Source organism: Tetrao urogallus (genome assembly GCF_951394365.1).
Source record: "Tetrao urogallus genome assembly, chromosome: 24".
NCBI lineage: Eukaryota > Metazoa > Chordata > Aves > Galliformes > Phasianidae > Tetrao > Tetrao urogallus.
The window spans coordinates 2290961-2307922 of NC_136837.1; the positions used below are offsets into that span (position 1 = coordinate 2290961).

The 16962-nt window shown below is 47.5% G+C and overlaps 1 protein-coding gene across 1 annotated transcript; it reads right to left on the reverse strand.

Moving 5' to 3' along the window:
- Positions 1 to 1158: 1158 nt before the first annotated feature.
- Positions 1159 to 9130, reverse strand: RAP1A (RAP1A, member of RAS oncogene family; the record flags this gene model as incomplete). The annotated part of the gene is made up of 6 exons (XM_079546417.1): positions 1159 to 1245; positions 3648 to 3791; positions 5922 to 6062; positions 6666 to 6722; positions 7629 to 7697; positions 9074 to 9130. The coding sequence occupies 6 exons, from the start codon at positions 9128 to 9130 to the stop codon at positions 1159 to 1161; spliced, it is 555 nt and encodes a 184-aa protein (XP_079402543.1).
- Positions 9131 to 16962: the final 7832 nt, after the last annotated feature.

Consider the following 16962-nt stretch of genomic DNA (forward strand, 5'->3'; position numbering starts at 1 on the left):
GATATTCTGTAACTTTTAAATATAAAATGAAGTCGATGACTCAAAAAGTTATTTGCTGCAGTGAGTTCAAAGGGAAATCTCAGATAATATATATCTATAGTTACAGATATATAAAATATAATGGTGGAACATTTTTAGTGCTGGACGGGGAGAAATTACGATATAAGGGTCAATATGAAATTTTAATTATAGTAGCCATGTCTAACATTTGAAATGCATCCATGCTCCTTTGTATAATCATACGCTAGAGTCAATTATATTTATTTTTCACATCTGTTAACTGCTATTGCAAAGGAGAAATGCTACTGTCTTCAATTTCCAAGAGATATACACAGAGCAATTTCTTTTTCCAGGGACTGTGTGCAAACCATGTTAAGATCTAAATTCTTCTCGTCGTATACAAAAACAGGAGAAGCTCCTTCAGATATGTCACTAATGTCTGTAAGGTGGTGACGTTGGGAACGCTGGCACTTTCCATTTAGGCAACAGTTCTTCATTCCTGCAATCTAGGAAGAGAAAAAGAACGGGTTTCTAACGTTGCAGGGTAAGGGCATCGTGCTGCTCACGGCCAGAAGCTGCAGCTGCAGAGAGGCTGCTTTCTTCCAGCACTGAGAGCCCTGCCAAGATACACAGGAAGATTATTTATAGCATACGTCCAACCTTTGGTGGTGTTTTGTTTTGGGTTGCGTTCCTGGTGGGCAGCCATTGAAATCCATGTCCCACCCAAACCCGTTTGCAATTGTCCTCTTATCAGCCAGGGCTGTGACTGCACGGCCAGTCACCCAGCTGCCACCTCGGGAGGAAGCACAGCTGACCCAGGATGGCTGCAAGCACAGAGTCACAGGGGAGAGCCTAAGAGAGCAAGGAGGAACACTGCGCCCATCCCCACCAGTTCCTGCTGTGTCACAAACCACAGCCCAAGCAAAAGGAGGAAGGCCGGTATTTCTCTGCCGGGTCCAGCAGTGGAAATGGCTTTCAGTCAGAAAAGGCCAACGGGGGCAGCAGGCCAGCAAGAATTGTGTGTTTTGGAGCAGACAGAAGGCAGAGGAGCAGGGGGAGGGGGAATGAGCCCTGTGAGCAGCAGCTCAGGTGTGCGTTACACCCAGGCTGCATGGGAGACATGGCTTACCTGGCTCAGAGCTGCTGCGCCACGGGAGTCTAAAGCAGCAGGCATGATTTCTTTTTAGGCTTCTTCTTTTCCACTGGTGTTTTTCTATTTATCTGTCTGACCAGGTCATAAAAGATCTGAGAAGGAAAAACACAAACTGAGTGCCAAAATAACAAACACTACTCAAGTGTCAAAAAATCAGGCAGGTTGAAACTCCTTCCTGCTGTCTGCAGTCTTATAAATTCAGTCAAGCTGCTTCCATTTAGCTGCACTTACTCCTCAAGCAACTGCTGATTACACAAGGCTGCACAGAGCTCCCAGCCATGTGCAGAAAATAAGGGAGCACCTCCTGGGCCCTGGCTTCACTCCCTGCTGTGTAGGATGAGTTCCTGGTTTCCATCACAGCCATTCAGACTGGAGCTGTCAGTCACTTACTGCTGATCTCACGTGCCTTTGGTGCTGATCTATCTGAATTTATTAATCATATCAGCAAGGAAGAACTGATCATCTGCTCTGAAGGAGACTCTTCTAGATGGGGATGATCACAGAGACCTCTTTTTGCTTCAGCAACTACTTTCTTGTGAACACTTTCTGCTGTCATTTGTTTTCTCAGTAATAACCCACTCCTAGCAAAATGAGCTCTGCAAACTTGCTTGGAGTTGGGTCGTGGTACTGAGCAGAACTGCTTCGACCTCCAGAAAGCCCCACCTTTCTCCTCATTTACTTCCTTCCTGGAGCTGCTGATTGCTCACAAATCATGGTTGATTCCAAAGAAATCCAGAAGGCAAAGAAACAGGTTGTGACAGATTTCACTACTTGGATATTTCAGATTTTCTGCCCTGTTTGTGCATGAAAGCACAAGTGCCCAGTTTGACAGCCCCAAACAAAACGAACCCATGCTGCCTTCATTGGGCTCTGGTGTCAAATATTTGAAGAGCACCTGAGCTGCTCCTGCACCTCCTCTGCTAAGCTTCCTACTGCCAGCTCTGGGTAATAGGAGCAGTTCACACCCAGATGCTAAGAAGTGTACAGGTGACATATAAAGGAAAGGTTTCTGTAGGAGAAACCAACCAGTAAGAGGCATTTTCTATTCTGATGCAGAACAGCTTTCCATCCTTAAGCCCTTACAAACAAGAGCTAAGGCTGTACAAAGGGAACTGGAGCAACACATGGCAAAGGACCCGACATCTCTTTGCTGGATGAGGTTCCTGCAGCCCCATCCCAACAGCAGGAGCTCCTGGCCCTCCCTGCAGCACTGGGCATGGCAAACTGGCTGCCAGAAGGATGCTGGGTTTGGGCCAAAACCCACTGCTTCTCCTTATCTCAGGCTCCTAAATGGTCCCAGTTATCTCCTGGCACCAAAGCTGCTCTGCTCAATGGGGTCACCTTAGTGTTTGTGAGTGGAAAGCTGGCCCTTGGCCCTGTACAGAGCTCACAGGAGAGAACAAAACCTCAGTGCAGGATGGTAAGAGCCACACAACACCGGGCGCATCGACGTGCAGAGGTGTTTCTCATTTAAACATGGAGAATTGTGCAGACATTTATGTTTGGAAATGGTCTCAGTAAATTAGTGGCTTACCAGAGGAGGACTCTGATGGGATGTCTGCTTGAGCAGCCAGATGTAGCAGGAATGTGAAAAGCAAATACTTTCAAAACCAACAGCCAACACTACGCAACACAACAAGTGATACAATGGGGCATATCCACATTCAGAATAGCAGTTCTCTTAAAAACGTACAGAAGTGCATCTAAGAGCCATCCAGCTCACTCAGGACCCTCTGCCATCCATGCCCTCTGATACAGGCCACAGAAAGCAATTATGTGGAGGTGTCACCCACTCTTTACAGACAAATAGGAGCAGATTTCTTTAAAACAGATAGGAAACAGTAGCTGAAGAGGCTGCATCTCCTGTGGCAGGCTTGTCCACGTTCTTCCCAGGCTGAGATTGCAGAAGCACCCTATCTTTCTGATAGGGAAATACAAGCAGCACTGCATGCTTCTGTGTTCAGTTTTGGGCACCTCAGTACAGGAAGGTGCTGGAGCAGGTCCAGAGAAGGGCAGCAAGGCTGGGGAAGGGCTTGGAGAATGTGGCCTGTGAGGAGAGACTGAAGGAGCTGGGGCTGTTTGGTCTGGGGAAGAGGAGGCTGAGGGGAGACATTACTGCTCTCTTCCAATACCTGACTGCAGCAGAGCGGGGCTGGTCTCTTCTCACTGGTGACAGGACGAGGGGAAATGGCCTCAAGTTGCACCAGGGGAGGTTTAGGTTGGATATCAGGAAAAACTTCTTTAGAGGAAGGGTTGTGAAGCACTGGAATGGGCTGCACAGGGAGGTGGTGGAGTCACCAGCCCTGGATGTGTTTGAAATCTGGATGCAGTGCTCAGGGATGTGATTGAGCTGCTGTTAGAGCTGGGGCAGTACAGGCAGGTCGTGGTTGCACTTGATGATCTTTAAGGTCATTTCCAAGCTGAACAATTCTACAATTCTATGGCTCTACATGGCATTCACATAGAAGTAACAGAGAGCAGCTGTCATACTTACCTCATTAACGTTGATTTTAGACTTTGCAGACGATTCTAGAAAGGCACAGTTACACCACTGTCTTGCTAAGTTTTGACCCTGCTCTTTGCCAACTACGCGTTCTTCCTCCAGGTCACATTTATTGCCAACCAGAATCATTGGAACCTGGAGAAGAGACAAGGACAAGATGTGGCAGCAACATCACACACCACACGGGCTGCCCAAGCAGTGCTGTCGCTGAAGTGCAGCTGTGTGCTCCCACAGCCCCAGCACACGGCCAACTGCCCATCGCATCACAACGCATGGTGCATCACTGATGCATTTTACACACAGATAAAAGGATGTTCACTACAAACAGCACCCAGTTTTTCAGCTGATCATTGTTTATCCTCTCCCAGTCAATGGCTAGAGCTCTGGCTGCACTACAAAACCCAACATCTGCAGTGAGCCTGTACAGTATGACCATAGTTTCACATAGGTAACAGTAAGAAGTGGTTATTCTAGGCTGAGGACTTATAGCCTTAATATAATGGCACAGTATAGCAGTATGACAGTCAAAAGCTCATACCTGAGTGTTCCCATACCAGGAAACACAGGATGGAGCATGGAGAAGTACAGGTATGGAATTTGACAGGACAAGGGGAAATGGTTTCAAAGTAAAAGAGGAGAGGTTTAGACTAGATATAAGCCATCATTACTGAACCATCATTACTGAAACCATCTTTACTGTCGACTCACTGATGATAACTGAAGTTCCCAGCTAATGAGCACCTGCAGTTCAGCTTCCAAAAGGACTTCTCTTCCAATCAATAACCTCGTGCCACATTAGAATAAACATCTGGTGCGTTTTCAACACATCCAGCCTACATCCATGCAGACACAAGAAGTCTTTACAGCACAGTGAGGGCCATCAGCCCCTCTCCTTCAGCACCTCTGAGTCCTGCTTCCCTTTGCTGTGCACATGTAGAAAAAAAAACCACCCCAAGAACTGCTGCTGGTGGGTGTGTGCCTCGTTCCATTTCCTGAAGCATTTCATTCTTTGAGCAGAAAATGAGTACTCTCCAGCTGGGAAATAAATCATCCTCCACTTCCTCTGATAATTTCCTTTACGTTTTCTAATCCACTTGAAAGTTAGTATTTGTATTCTCCCTCTCATTCAGCTGCACTCAAGATTAATTTTTGTATTTAAAACAGCCGTACTGATCAGAAAATGATGGCAGCTTTATTTTCAAGAGGTAAATTTTACTTCTTCCATCACAAAGCTGAAGGCACAAAACCCCCTCATAAGCTCATTTCACATTAAGGCCAGGCTGGAAGAGGCTGTGAGCAACCTGGGCTAGTGGAAGTGTCCCTGCCTGTAGCAGGAGGTTGGGAACAGATGATCTCACAGGTCCCTTCCAACCCAAACCATTCTGTGGTTCTATGATTTACAACCATATCAGCCCAATTCCCTCCCTTGCAGCCTTCCAGACACTTCAGAGATCTCCAACACTTTAAGATGTGTTCTGAACACATCCAGCAAATAGAATAAGGAAATGAAAATGAGAAACAATAGGAAAAAAGTGCTACTTAATGGAACTGATTTGAAAGACATGAAACTTTCTGTCAGGTTATTTCAAGAAGCAGTAATCATCACAGAGCAGAAAACGGAAGTACAACAGCTTGATCCATCACTTCCTATGTCATGTAAAGACTGGATTTTAAATTCAGACTCAGGTTTAATGGTTTGAGTGCTGGAATGTTAAAAGATGTGTTCTGAAACTTAAAACAGGAAGCCCAAAACTGAACGGAAGGTTGCATGGAAGCTGAAAAGGTCCTGAGCCTTGGGTTCAACAAGGAGGCTGGATGTGGCTCTGGGCAGCCTGGTCTGGTGGCTGGCAACCCTGCACACAGCACAGGGGTTGAAGGGAGATGATCACTGTGGTCCTTTTCAACCCAGGCCATTCTGTGATTCTAAGTGCCACCCCCTGGCACTACACCACAAATGCATTTTAGCAACTGAAACATTACTGGCAAATTTAACAGAGCTAAAATGAAAGAAAAAAAAAACAACAAGTTGTTTCTTCAATTGACTCCCACCATTTTGCTGTCACTTGCCATCCAGACCATCAGTTTTCAGCAAACTCGAGATGTAACGCTAAAAACAACAAATACTGCAGAGGGAACTCCAACACAGAACTTGGCTGTGCAGCAGTGAGTATTCCTAGAAAGACATTTTGCTCACGTACAAATTTCCACGTGCCTCATTCGGAAGCTGTTCTGTTCATCTGCAAAACCAGACAACATTTTACTCACATCTTCAGTGTCCTTCACCCGTAAGATCTGTTCCCGCAGGTCCTGTAGGTCGTTAAACGTGGACTGTGCTGTTATTGAATATACTAGTGCAAACCCCTGGCCGTTCTTCATATAGAGATCCCTCATTGCTGTAAATTGCTCCTGGAATCAAGGGAAGAGGAATGCAGTTAATGCAGCTGATGGGTGTTTATGATACCTTTGCTATCTGGAGGTGAGGAGGTGGCACAGCGCGGGGCACAGGCACTTGTTTGGGGGAATGGCCTTAAACTGAGACAGGGGAGCTTTAGGTTGGATATGAGGAGGAAGTTTTTCACACACACGGTGGTGAGGCACTGGCACAGGTTGCCCAAGGAGGCTGTGGATGCCCCATCCCTGCAGGCATTCAAGGCCAGGTTGGATGTCGCTCTGGGCAGCCTGGGCTGCTGGTTGGTGACCTGCACACAGCAGGGGGTTGAAATGAGATTTTCATTGTGCTCCTTTGCAACCCAGGCCATTCTAGGATTCTATGATTCTCCTGCTCCCAAAGACCTCATCCCAAAAGATAAAAATCTGTGTGTTCTGGCAACTTGCAAAGTTAAACAAAATTATCACACATCAGTATGTCGATACAGTGACCCACTGCTGGGTTATTTAACAGAGCTGCTTGATTTGCCCTATTGCTTTGACAGGATCATTAAGTTCTATACCTCACTCCACTCTCAAGAAACCAACTCAGTGCCATTTAGAAAGAGGGGTTATACTTACTGTCCCTGCTGTATCCAGGATTTCAAGCATACACTGTTGACAATCTACTTCCACTTGCTGGGGAAAAAGGGAAGAGACAAAAACAGTTAAAACTGAAGACTCTGAAATGAGGCAGGGGAGAGGAATCTCAGCTTCATTTTTTTTACTTCTGCAGCAAAGAGCTCTGCAAGAGAGCACCTCCCCAGCACCAGGAGGGGCTCTGCTATCACAGCTCAGTGACACCCCAGCTGGCACATGGGGCAGCAACCTCGTGCCACAGGGCTCTGCTCACACTCAGGCCTAACAAAGCTTTCACCATTAAGAAACGTCTGTGATTCCCCACGGGTAATTCTATGAAAGCAGAATAAATCTAACAGCAGAACTCAGCATTTATGCTTAATTATCACAGGCACAAAGGCTGCGAGTTTTGTTTTCTGTTTCGGTGTCTTTAATTATGGCAACAATTATGCTAATCTGCAAAACAATGGGTTCCTTGACATCAACCCCAGAGAAGAAAGCAGCACTGTTGATAGAGCTGCATAACACCAGGGTCAGGGATCCTGACAAGGACTTGTGCTCAGCCCTGCGTGCAAAGCAGCTGCAGAGACTCTGTGTGTGCCTTCAAACTAAGCAGAACATCACCATTGCTAAGAGAAAGCAACAAAGCCATCAGAGATCTAAAGGAAGAGCTGCAAGTTGTGTGAGCAACAGAAGGTAAGTCCCCCTATTAAACAGAATTAAGAACAGCCAAATTAACAGCACCATTGACCATTCAGCTTTACGGTGGCTCATGCCATTGGGTTGGCCAAAAGCCCCAAGTTTGAAGTGGTCTGCAAAGCCAAAGGAAACTATCTGTAGTTTTATGGATCCATGATGCTCTCAGATACACAACTGGCTCTTGTCGGCCTGATGGGCTTTCGTAGCATTATCAAAAAGCAGCAAGCACTGTGAGATGTGAAAGGAACGAAAACGCCACTACTTTACCTTTCTGTATGAATCTTCTATTGTTGGGTCATATTTTTCAACAAAAATTCCCTGAACAAACTGTACAGTCTGGGGAGAAAGGAGAAGGGAAATAAATCAGGTAAGCAAACGGACTGTGATGTGTTACCAAAAAACACTTCGCCAACAAGGAGCAGCAGCAGCAAACTGCTCCATGCTGCTGAGAAAATTCAGGTGGGGAGAAAAGACATAAATTATCAACAAATTTAAGTAAAATCTGCACAATCTGTCGTTCCTTGAGCCACTTTGGGACTGCTGGCTCTTTTTTTTTTTTTTTAAATAAGAGATGAGATCCCCCAAATGCCTTCATTTTACTGCCTGTGACTTCAGAAGAGTAAAAAGCACCAAGTATGGGAAACGTGAAATCTGATCAGAGGAGCTGGGAATGTATCTGCTGTGGAAATCCCAGATCTCAATTAAGTCAGCGTGACAGTGAAGGTACTCTGGATTACACACAGAGCACACAGTTCAATCCAATGACACTCCAGACACTCAGTTTGTGTTAAATCACAACAGAAGGAGACATCACTCATGTAGAAGGGGAAGTATTTCTTCCCCATGTGATTATTCAGAGCAAATCTGCCCTAAATATTTCCCCTCGTGCTGCCACTTGGATGTGACCCATCCCCGGACACTCAGGCTCTGCATGTGCTGCACTCTGACTCCCATTGCTCCCCAGTTTTCCTGGTCTCCTGGAAGGCACTGGAGTTTCTGTAGACATTTCAGTTTGCTTAAGGTGCTGTGGAAGAACAGAGCGTATCAAAAGCTTTTACTCCTCTGTCTTGCAAGGATTAGGATGGGATCTCTGAAAGAACACATCAAATTTGAGTCATAACTGAATAACCTTCCCCTCTATCCTTCTGGATTCTGCAGGTGATCTGACAGCCCACAGCAGCCCATTGCAGCAGGAGTCTGGAAAGGAGCAGGGCTCTCTGCTGTGAGTCAGCTGCTGTCACCCTCTGTGACAAGGAGCAGGGCGTGTTTCCCTCCCAGATAACCTCACACTTGACCACTTCTTCACCATCCTGGCTGGGGTGAGCTGCCTGGCTGATCTGTGATAAACAAGTGACAGAAATCTGTCTTACAAAGCTTTACTATCAACTCTGCTATGTAAACCTCTTAGGAGGAACAACACGAGCACTTAAGGAGTGCAAAGTGCCATCAGTGTGTATCCACAGCATTACACATCTGCAGGAAGCAAGCACCAAAATGCTGACTGTTCCAGCAGTGATTCATTACTTCTTTCTTCTCAGAAAAAAAAAAAAAAAAAATCTATCTATATATATATATATGGACAAATTCACAGATCCTCCAGCAGCACACCAAAGGCAACCTGAGTGTCACTAAGTGCATCCGAGCAGCAGCACAAACATCCCAGCACACTCAGTAAGCATGCAGCAGTGCCAGAACCATTCCCAGCCACTCACCAAGGCAGATTTGCCCACACCTCCTGAGCCAAGGACCACTAGCTTGTACTCACGCATGGCGCGGGCTGCTCAGGTACCAGCAACCTGCAAGGCAAGAGGAGAGCAACGTTACCAGAGCACTGCCTGCACACCTTCAGGACGCTGCCTTCTTAAAGGAGCAATGCACTGCTGCTCTGCAGATGTGCTGAGAAGAGGAATCTCTGCAGGAACAGTGAAGACTTCCCTTGTCCACCTGGATGCTCAAGTTTAGATGGCCTCTGACAAAAGCTCTGGCTTGTGCCACGCAAGCAATAACCATCAAAGCACAGATCCACCCTCCAACTCGTTCCAGTGTCCACATGCATCAACCACACGCAATCCCACACTCCCATAGCAAACCTGACAACTCAGTGCTTCCTTTCACTTTGTCACAGAGCATTTTAATTACAGTAAGCTTTGCCCTGAACTCACTGCCTCCTGGGTTTGTGATGCCCAGGCCGGACCTGCTGGCTTTCTGCTGTTGGGAAACACTTTGCATGGAGTCACAAGACCCCTCCCCACTGCACCACCTTCCCTCCGCGTCCTCAATGTTTGACAGCCATGAGCATGAGATAACAAGGCTGGTGAGTTGTGAGCAGGGGCTCAGCCTGCAGGGAAGGATGCAGGACAGCAGTTCTCCCCAGGAAGGTCAGCCCGACCCCACAGCTGCCAAGCGCTCACTGCTCACCCAGCCAGGGCTGTGCCTTTTTAAGGAAATCTTCCAGCTCCCCGAGCTCGCTGTGCTGCACGAGAAAACCTCTCATTCTCCTCGAGATTCCCTGACAAATAAGGCAAGTGACAAAGCTGGCCATAAACATTTTACGCTCTGTTTACATTTTGAGCCAGGCTGGGCTGTCCCGGTCGGGGCGTTGGGCAAACAATGACCTCAGCTGCCAGTTATCCTCTCCTCCTTCCCAAGTAAGGGTTCAGAAACACGAATGCTATGAGCCCGAGGAAGTTTCATTTCTCAAAGGCACCGCAAACCAACGCTGCCATGGGATTTACGGCTGCACCAGACTGGCTACAAATGAAAAGGAGTTTCTTGGAGTTCGATGCAGAAATGCATCACCCTGCCCAGTACAGCACACATCGCCTTGTCCACTACCACCAACAGCTTCCTGCCAAGAACCAGGGTCGTGGCTTCAGCCTTGCTGATGCCTCCGGGCAGCTCCCTCCAGTTCTCAAATGCTTTGCAGTAGTCCTTCCTTTGACACTCAAAAGTGAAGTTCCCTTAACTAAATATGAGGAAAGAATGCAAGTCATGGGCTTATTCATGTCTTCTACTGTAGGAAAAAGTAACTGATTCCTAGATCAAGTTGCAAAAATTGCAATGAAAACAATGGCAACTGCAATGGTAGTAATTTCGATTTATAGGTTCTTTTGCTAGATGCTGCACTTATAACTTATTTCCTGAAGGGAGGTTGTGATGAGGAGGTTTGGCCTCTTCTCCCTGCCAACAAACAGGACCCAAGGAAATGGCCACAAGTCGTACCAGAGGTGGTTTAGATTATACATAAGGAAGAACCTTTTCTCTCAGAGAGTGGTCAGGCACTGAAATGGCCTGCCCAGGGAGCTGGTCGCCGTCCCTAGCAGTGTTCAAGAGGTGTCTGTATGGGGAGCTACGAGATATGCTTTAGTAGCTTGTGGTAGCAGTGGTAATGGGTGGATGGTTGGACTAGATGATCTTGCGGGTCCTTTCCAACCTTGTGATTCTATGATTTTAAACGCAAGATTTTAAGCTGGGGGAAACCTTAAGCCAGGCTGACACGAGCCCAAGCTGCAGCAGAGCAGACGCTGCATCCCATCCACACTGAGACTCTCACCCCTCCAGCTGCCCCCAGCCTTACACAGAGAGCTGAGCTTAAGCCAGCAGCAGCACCCAGAGCTTGAAGTTCACCTCAGGGCTGTTTTTCTTCACCTCTTGAAACTGTTGTTGCTTAATTGCATAAAAATTGTGAAACGGAGTCAAAGTGAAAGGGGTTTTCCAGAATGGTAGCTTCAAATATCTCAAAATAGTGCAAGCAATGTCTGTGCACTGAGTACACTGATAACATTTTTGGATAAGATCCTGGCAGCTCTAAGCTCTTCTGCTGAAAACTTCCCGGAGAAGTAACATTCACTTCCTTTTATTTCTAAAACCGTGGGTTTTGTTAGGAAGGAGAGGGGAATTCCAATCAGCAACGCTTTTCCTCCTGATAATCCTTGCAAATTCCACGGGGGTGACTATTTTATAATAAACCATCAATGCGAGCCATTGATCTGTGCATCTCTCAAGGCTCCACGGGATGCTCCACCCAAGAAAGCCCTGAAAGTAAATCACGCTACGGGTTAAATATAGCTGTGAACTCTTTCACTTCTTATTTATAGTAAAAATACTTGTGGGAAAGTTCCAGCCAGCAGTAGTACAAGACTGACTTCTCATTTCTTCTCTGCAGTATTTGCTGATATTTTTTTTTTCAAGTGCAACAGGAAACCAAGATCCTGAACCGCATAAGCCTTATTACTGTAGATCCCACATGCTCTAATTATCTCGTAGCTCTTTCACAAGTTTGTTAATGCTACCTGTTCATACAGCACAGATGGAGCGCTCCAAAAATCACCACGTCCCATCCTAACCAACTTTTTCTTTGGCAAACTGCATGTGCCCACCTCGACACAGGAGACACGTGGCATTCACTGCCCCCCAGAGCACCGCGCAGTGCAGGAACGTGCTCTGAAGCAGCAGCTGCATTGCAAAGCAGCATGAAATGATGGGCGTTCAGTGCTTCTTTCGATACAAGAGAAGACTGTGATCAGTACAAAGCGTAAAAGTTTCCTGTTCCAAGCAACCCTCACGTGGTGCTCGCCACGAGAACTGCTACCCACATGCAAATGTAACCGTCTGCACATCACACGAAGGCTGTTCACCAGCTCTTGAGTGCCATGTATCTGCAGCTGGTTGGATGCTTTGAGCAGCACTGAGGTGATACCATCGCAGGAGAACCGTTAGGCGCGTTCTACCTCTTTCACAACCAGAAGAAAGAAACCAGACTGCCTCCACAGGTTCACGCTTTGTACAACGGCAGGTGACATAAGGAAGGAGCACAAAACTTCAGAGCTGTTTTCCCCCGCTGCAGAAGCAAGGCTCAGGCAGCTTCTAACTTAACCAGTTGTCAAATTAAATATTAAGAACTCATACCTTGGCATAAAAGATCTCTCATCAGTGTTAACAGCACTACTGAAGGGTTTCCCAGGCTCCTTAAGAGGGCGCTGAAAGAAAAATAAACAAAAATCAATTCTTCAGAATATACTTTCCAGCCAGTAATGTTTGTAAGCACAAAATCCACTCTTCAGAGTGTGGAAATGCTGGGCACGGAGGTGGTGAGGCCCCAGTGCTGCATGGCACAGGAAGCCAAGCAACTGCTTTTGTAAGATGCTTTTGCAGCAGCTCTGCACCAACGCTGCAGAGCCACCTTGAAGCCCCAGAAATCAAAACGCTGCAGAAACAGGTAAGGGAAATGTTGAGATTTCTGCTAAATATCCTTCCAAATGCAATAGGAAGTGAGCCTACAGCAAAGGGATTCTTGCTGACAGCATTTGTACGGATCCAACTTGAACACACCTGAGAACAGGGAATTCCAGTGCTCAGCTGTAGGACCAAGGGCAGGTGACAAATGGGGCATGCAGACTGCATTTGTGCTGCAGTGCACAGCCCCATGTGCACAACAACAACAACAACAACACAGAGACGAGAGAGAAGGAGCAGAGAAGCTCAGCACTCCTACCCTCACCCCCAGCTCCCAGCCTGGTTTGCACCCACAGACACCAACATTTGCCATCTGCAATGCCACTGCCAGCACCCTGCCCCACACGACAGCCATGCATGGGGTTATTTTTACCCTGGCAGCTCAGCACTGAATCACGGCTACTATAAACAAACCTGTTTAATTTTGAGCTTCTAAGTGCTCTTGGTGCCAGCTTTTTCAATTACTACGAACTAGGCCATGAAAAGCTTGTTGTTTTTTGTGGGTTTTTTATTTTTAATGTCTACTGGAGATTGCTCAATACTCCACCAAAACTCCTTCCTTACTCACAGCTATGTTTGCAAAACAAACTCTAACCCATCACAGCGAGGACCAGACCCAGGGCAAAGCCAGCTTGAGGGGCAGGACATGATATGCAGCTTCACTCCCAACAGGGCTCTGCTGCACACCACGAGAAATTAAATTACTCAATGAAAACGAAAGGACTTTAAATACTTCCTCAATATTAATCAGAGCTGTCAACAATTAAGTCCTCATGACATGTCGGCCAGGTGAAAGCGATGGGAAGAGGGATGGTGGGTGGCGAGCAGAGGGTGCTCGCCTAAAAAAAATCACCTAATTAATTAGCTAATGGTTCTCTCAAAAAGAAGTGAGCTCGACACCAGCCTGGACTTGAAGGCGTTACCACCAGCAGCCTGCTCACCTCCCTGCCCCGGGTGCAGAGCAGCTCCTCCAGCATTGCTGAGGCTGTCAGCATCAGGAAAGCAGCGGAAGGCAGTGCTGGCAGCAGGCAGGCTCCACAAGACTTCCACCTGCAGGGCAGCAAACTTCCATCCATGCCATCTTCAGGGTATGACTTCACTCTATTGCTCGTTATCAGTGCAGGATCCAACACTGTGCTGAACGCATCTGACAGACTGATGTTACACAGCCCAGGTAACATCATAACAGGTGGGTGTTTCAGATGGTAAGAACCTGACTCCCTTTTTCATGAATTTAACAGGAAGAACATTTGCACTTCCACCGACTGCCTTCAGCATCAAACCAGCAGTGTGAGCAGCACACAGCCAGCTGCACCATGGCAGCTCCCTCAGCAGCTTTTATCCTCCTAAATGTACCACGGGCTGAGACTGAGATTATTTCTGTTAAAAACAAGCGACTTGTTTCCATTCCAGGCAGGAACTTGCCAAATTAACCTCTCTGTGCTTTGCTAATGTTGCTGGCAGAGCACAGGGCACGGTCAGCACAACATGGAGGTCCACACACATCCAGGGACCAAAACCAGCCACCAAAATGACACGTGGATCTGTGCAACAACAGCTGGGAACTGAGCCAGTCCTGTGCTGAAAAGCAGTTCAGTGAAGCACCAAGGAGCAGAGAGCAAAGAAACGTTTCAACATCCTGCTATTTCTGAAAGGGAACTTCCATCAAGAATTCACAACCTCACAGCAGCTCCTTAAAGGCACACCATGAGAGCACATCACCATTCAGCACTTTAAGGCTGAGCAGACACACCTGGGCTTTGGAGAATGAGGCAAAAGAAAGGCAACAGCCCACAACCATGGGCAGGAGAAGCAAAGCTACCGGCGAGCCAAGCAGCCTTTGAAGAAAGCACAAGAAAATCCCACCGTCCAGAGAGCTCCTGGCAGCGTGCAGCTGGGGATGGAGGAGCGCCCTCCCTGCCTTGCACACTCTTAAAAACCAAAGTCCTCAGCGTGTGCTGCTCCTGAGCCACATCGCTGCACAACATCACCGAGTTGGAGCCGGCGCTGCCAAAACTGGGGCTGAGTCAGCTCCTCCAGCAGCACAACCCCCGGGCTGCAGCGTGAGAAAGCCCTTCTGTGCACAAACACCTCGAGATGGAGCTTCCTCGAACCGTACCCCTTCCTGCAGCCAGCTTCGTGCTGAACTCACACTTTTAATATCACGGTGTTTACTCCCATGGCAGCGACTGCCCGCTTACTCACTCTAAATTGCTTTGCCATTGAAGCGCTCTGTGCGGCCAAGGCTTGCCGTACTCAGGCGGCTAATTTGTTTTTTGTCCTGTTGGTCTGCGTGTGCACAAAGTTGCTGGGGATGATGCCAAGCAGAAAAAGGGCATGGAAGGGAAGGCAGCAGTGCAGCTCGGAGGCCGACACACTGCTACTGCTCCAGAAGAAAAATTGGGAGGAAGTTTTTCAGCCAGAGGGTGGTGAGGCACTGGAACAGGTTGCCCAACGAGGCTGTGGATGCCCCATCCCTGCATGCATTCAAGGCCAGGCTGGATGTGGCTCTGGGCAGCCTGGGCTGCTGGTTGGTGACCTGCACACAGCATGGGGTTGGAACTGGATGAGCATTGTGGCCCTTTGCAACCCAGGCCATTCTATGATTCTATGAAAAAATCTGTTGATTTGCCTCTTCCCCACCAGTAAAACACATCGACACGAAAGGGCACCGCATACAGAATCAGCTCACAGGACTTCCATCCGCTGTCCCCTGCATCCACCGCTCCCTTTGTGAATTTCTTTTCTTCCATTTTCTCCAGCAGAAAAAAAAATAACACAGAAAAAAAAACAACCAACGCTCTGACCTTTTTAACACCGATTAAATTCCAGCCTGAAGCTGGGAGGCTCCATCGTCGCAAAACTCCAACCATACTCTGCTCAGGAAGAATGATTTGTTGTGCTGATAGTAGCCTGGCAACGTCCTTAACCGTGTTCTTCCTGGTTTATGCAATTAGAGTAACTAAGAGCCACGAGGTAGGCTGACTGTCACTGCCACTTTAGCCTCTGTTTTAAGGAATTATTTCCTCTGAGCAGCGACGTTGGGCAGACAGAGGAAAACCACTGCCTTCTTCCTGTCCAAAATGCAGCAGTGTGCTCGAGGGGTATTGCAGCCATGGCTTTGGTGGTGCCCACCGAGCACACGGCCAATTAGTGCTGCACTGTTTGGCAGCTGATGGCCCACACCAGCCGACAGCAGCCCGGTAATGAGCACCCAATGGGTGTTAATGTGTTTTATCAGCACCACGCAGGAGAGCACCTCTTGAAATGTTTCATGGCAAATTTCCTGGCTCAGTGGGAACGCAGAGAGCAGCGTTGGATGGACTGAATTAACTTGAATACAGAAAAAGGTGCCATTATTTTTTTCTTTTTTGGTAATAAAGTGAGGCTATCCAATACAGCGCTGAATCCTTCAGTGTTTGCTCGGTCCTGTAATGCTTCATCCTGGAGCCTGGGGGGGGGCAGAACAGGGAGAAATTCTCTTCTGTGGCAAAGCTTCTAAGAGAAGGAAGACGCAGAATGCTGTCAGCAGCTCAGTGCTGGCACCTGAAGGCATCAGGGCCCGGAGCTGAGAGCTGCACAGCACTGCTCGTGGTGTTAAATCCTCCCGAGTCTGCAAGGCTTGAAAGGGCAAAACAACTGCAGCAGTTCCTCCCGGAATTTCCTGCATGGAAAATAAGAGTGACACTCCTCCCTAAAGGAGATTGCTCTGCTGGGCTAAAGCACTTCTATATGAGCAGCTTCAGCGTGTATGGGTAAAGCTTGACGGCAACCAATAGATTATTGTACAATAAAATGAAAACCAACAGTCCGGGCAGTTGGACTCCTGCCCAAAAAGCAGGGATGTTGCTCTCTGGGTTTGAGTGGTGGAGAGGAGCTGTGCTGCAGTGCTGGGCAGCAGCAGGAGGGCCTTGGGCAGCTCCTCCCTCTGCCCCACTGGCACTCCTCTGTGCAATGATAAGACATAAAGCAATAGGAAAAAATTATCTCCTACGTTAACACGTAAATTTATGAAGCATTATGGAGACAGTCAGCTCCATTCCTTGATCCAGAACTTAGAACGTCCCGCACTTCATTTGAGTATTAATTGCCATTATCTGTGATTTCTGTACTTTCCATTTTGCTCAGGACAGCTTCTCAGCAAAGCTGACCCCCACATGCAGCTTCTTTCCTGAGAAACTCATGCAAAAATCAACCATTACAAAAACAGGGATGCTGCTGATTTCAAAAGCTATGCAGCAAAGCTTGTTGGGCTTTTTAAGCCTTTTCCCTGAACAGATGCAGTTTGTACAAATTCAGCATGAAAACAACAATAAAAAAAATAAAGTTTCAGCCTCCCTGTTCTGCAGACCGGGTTTTGCTGAGC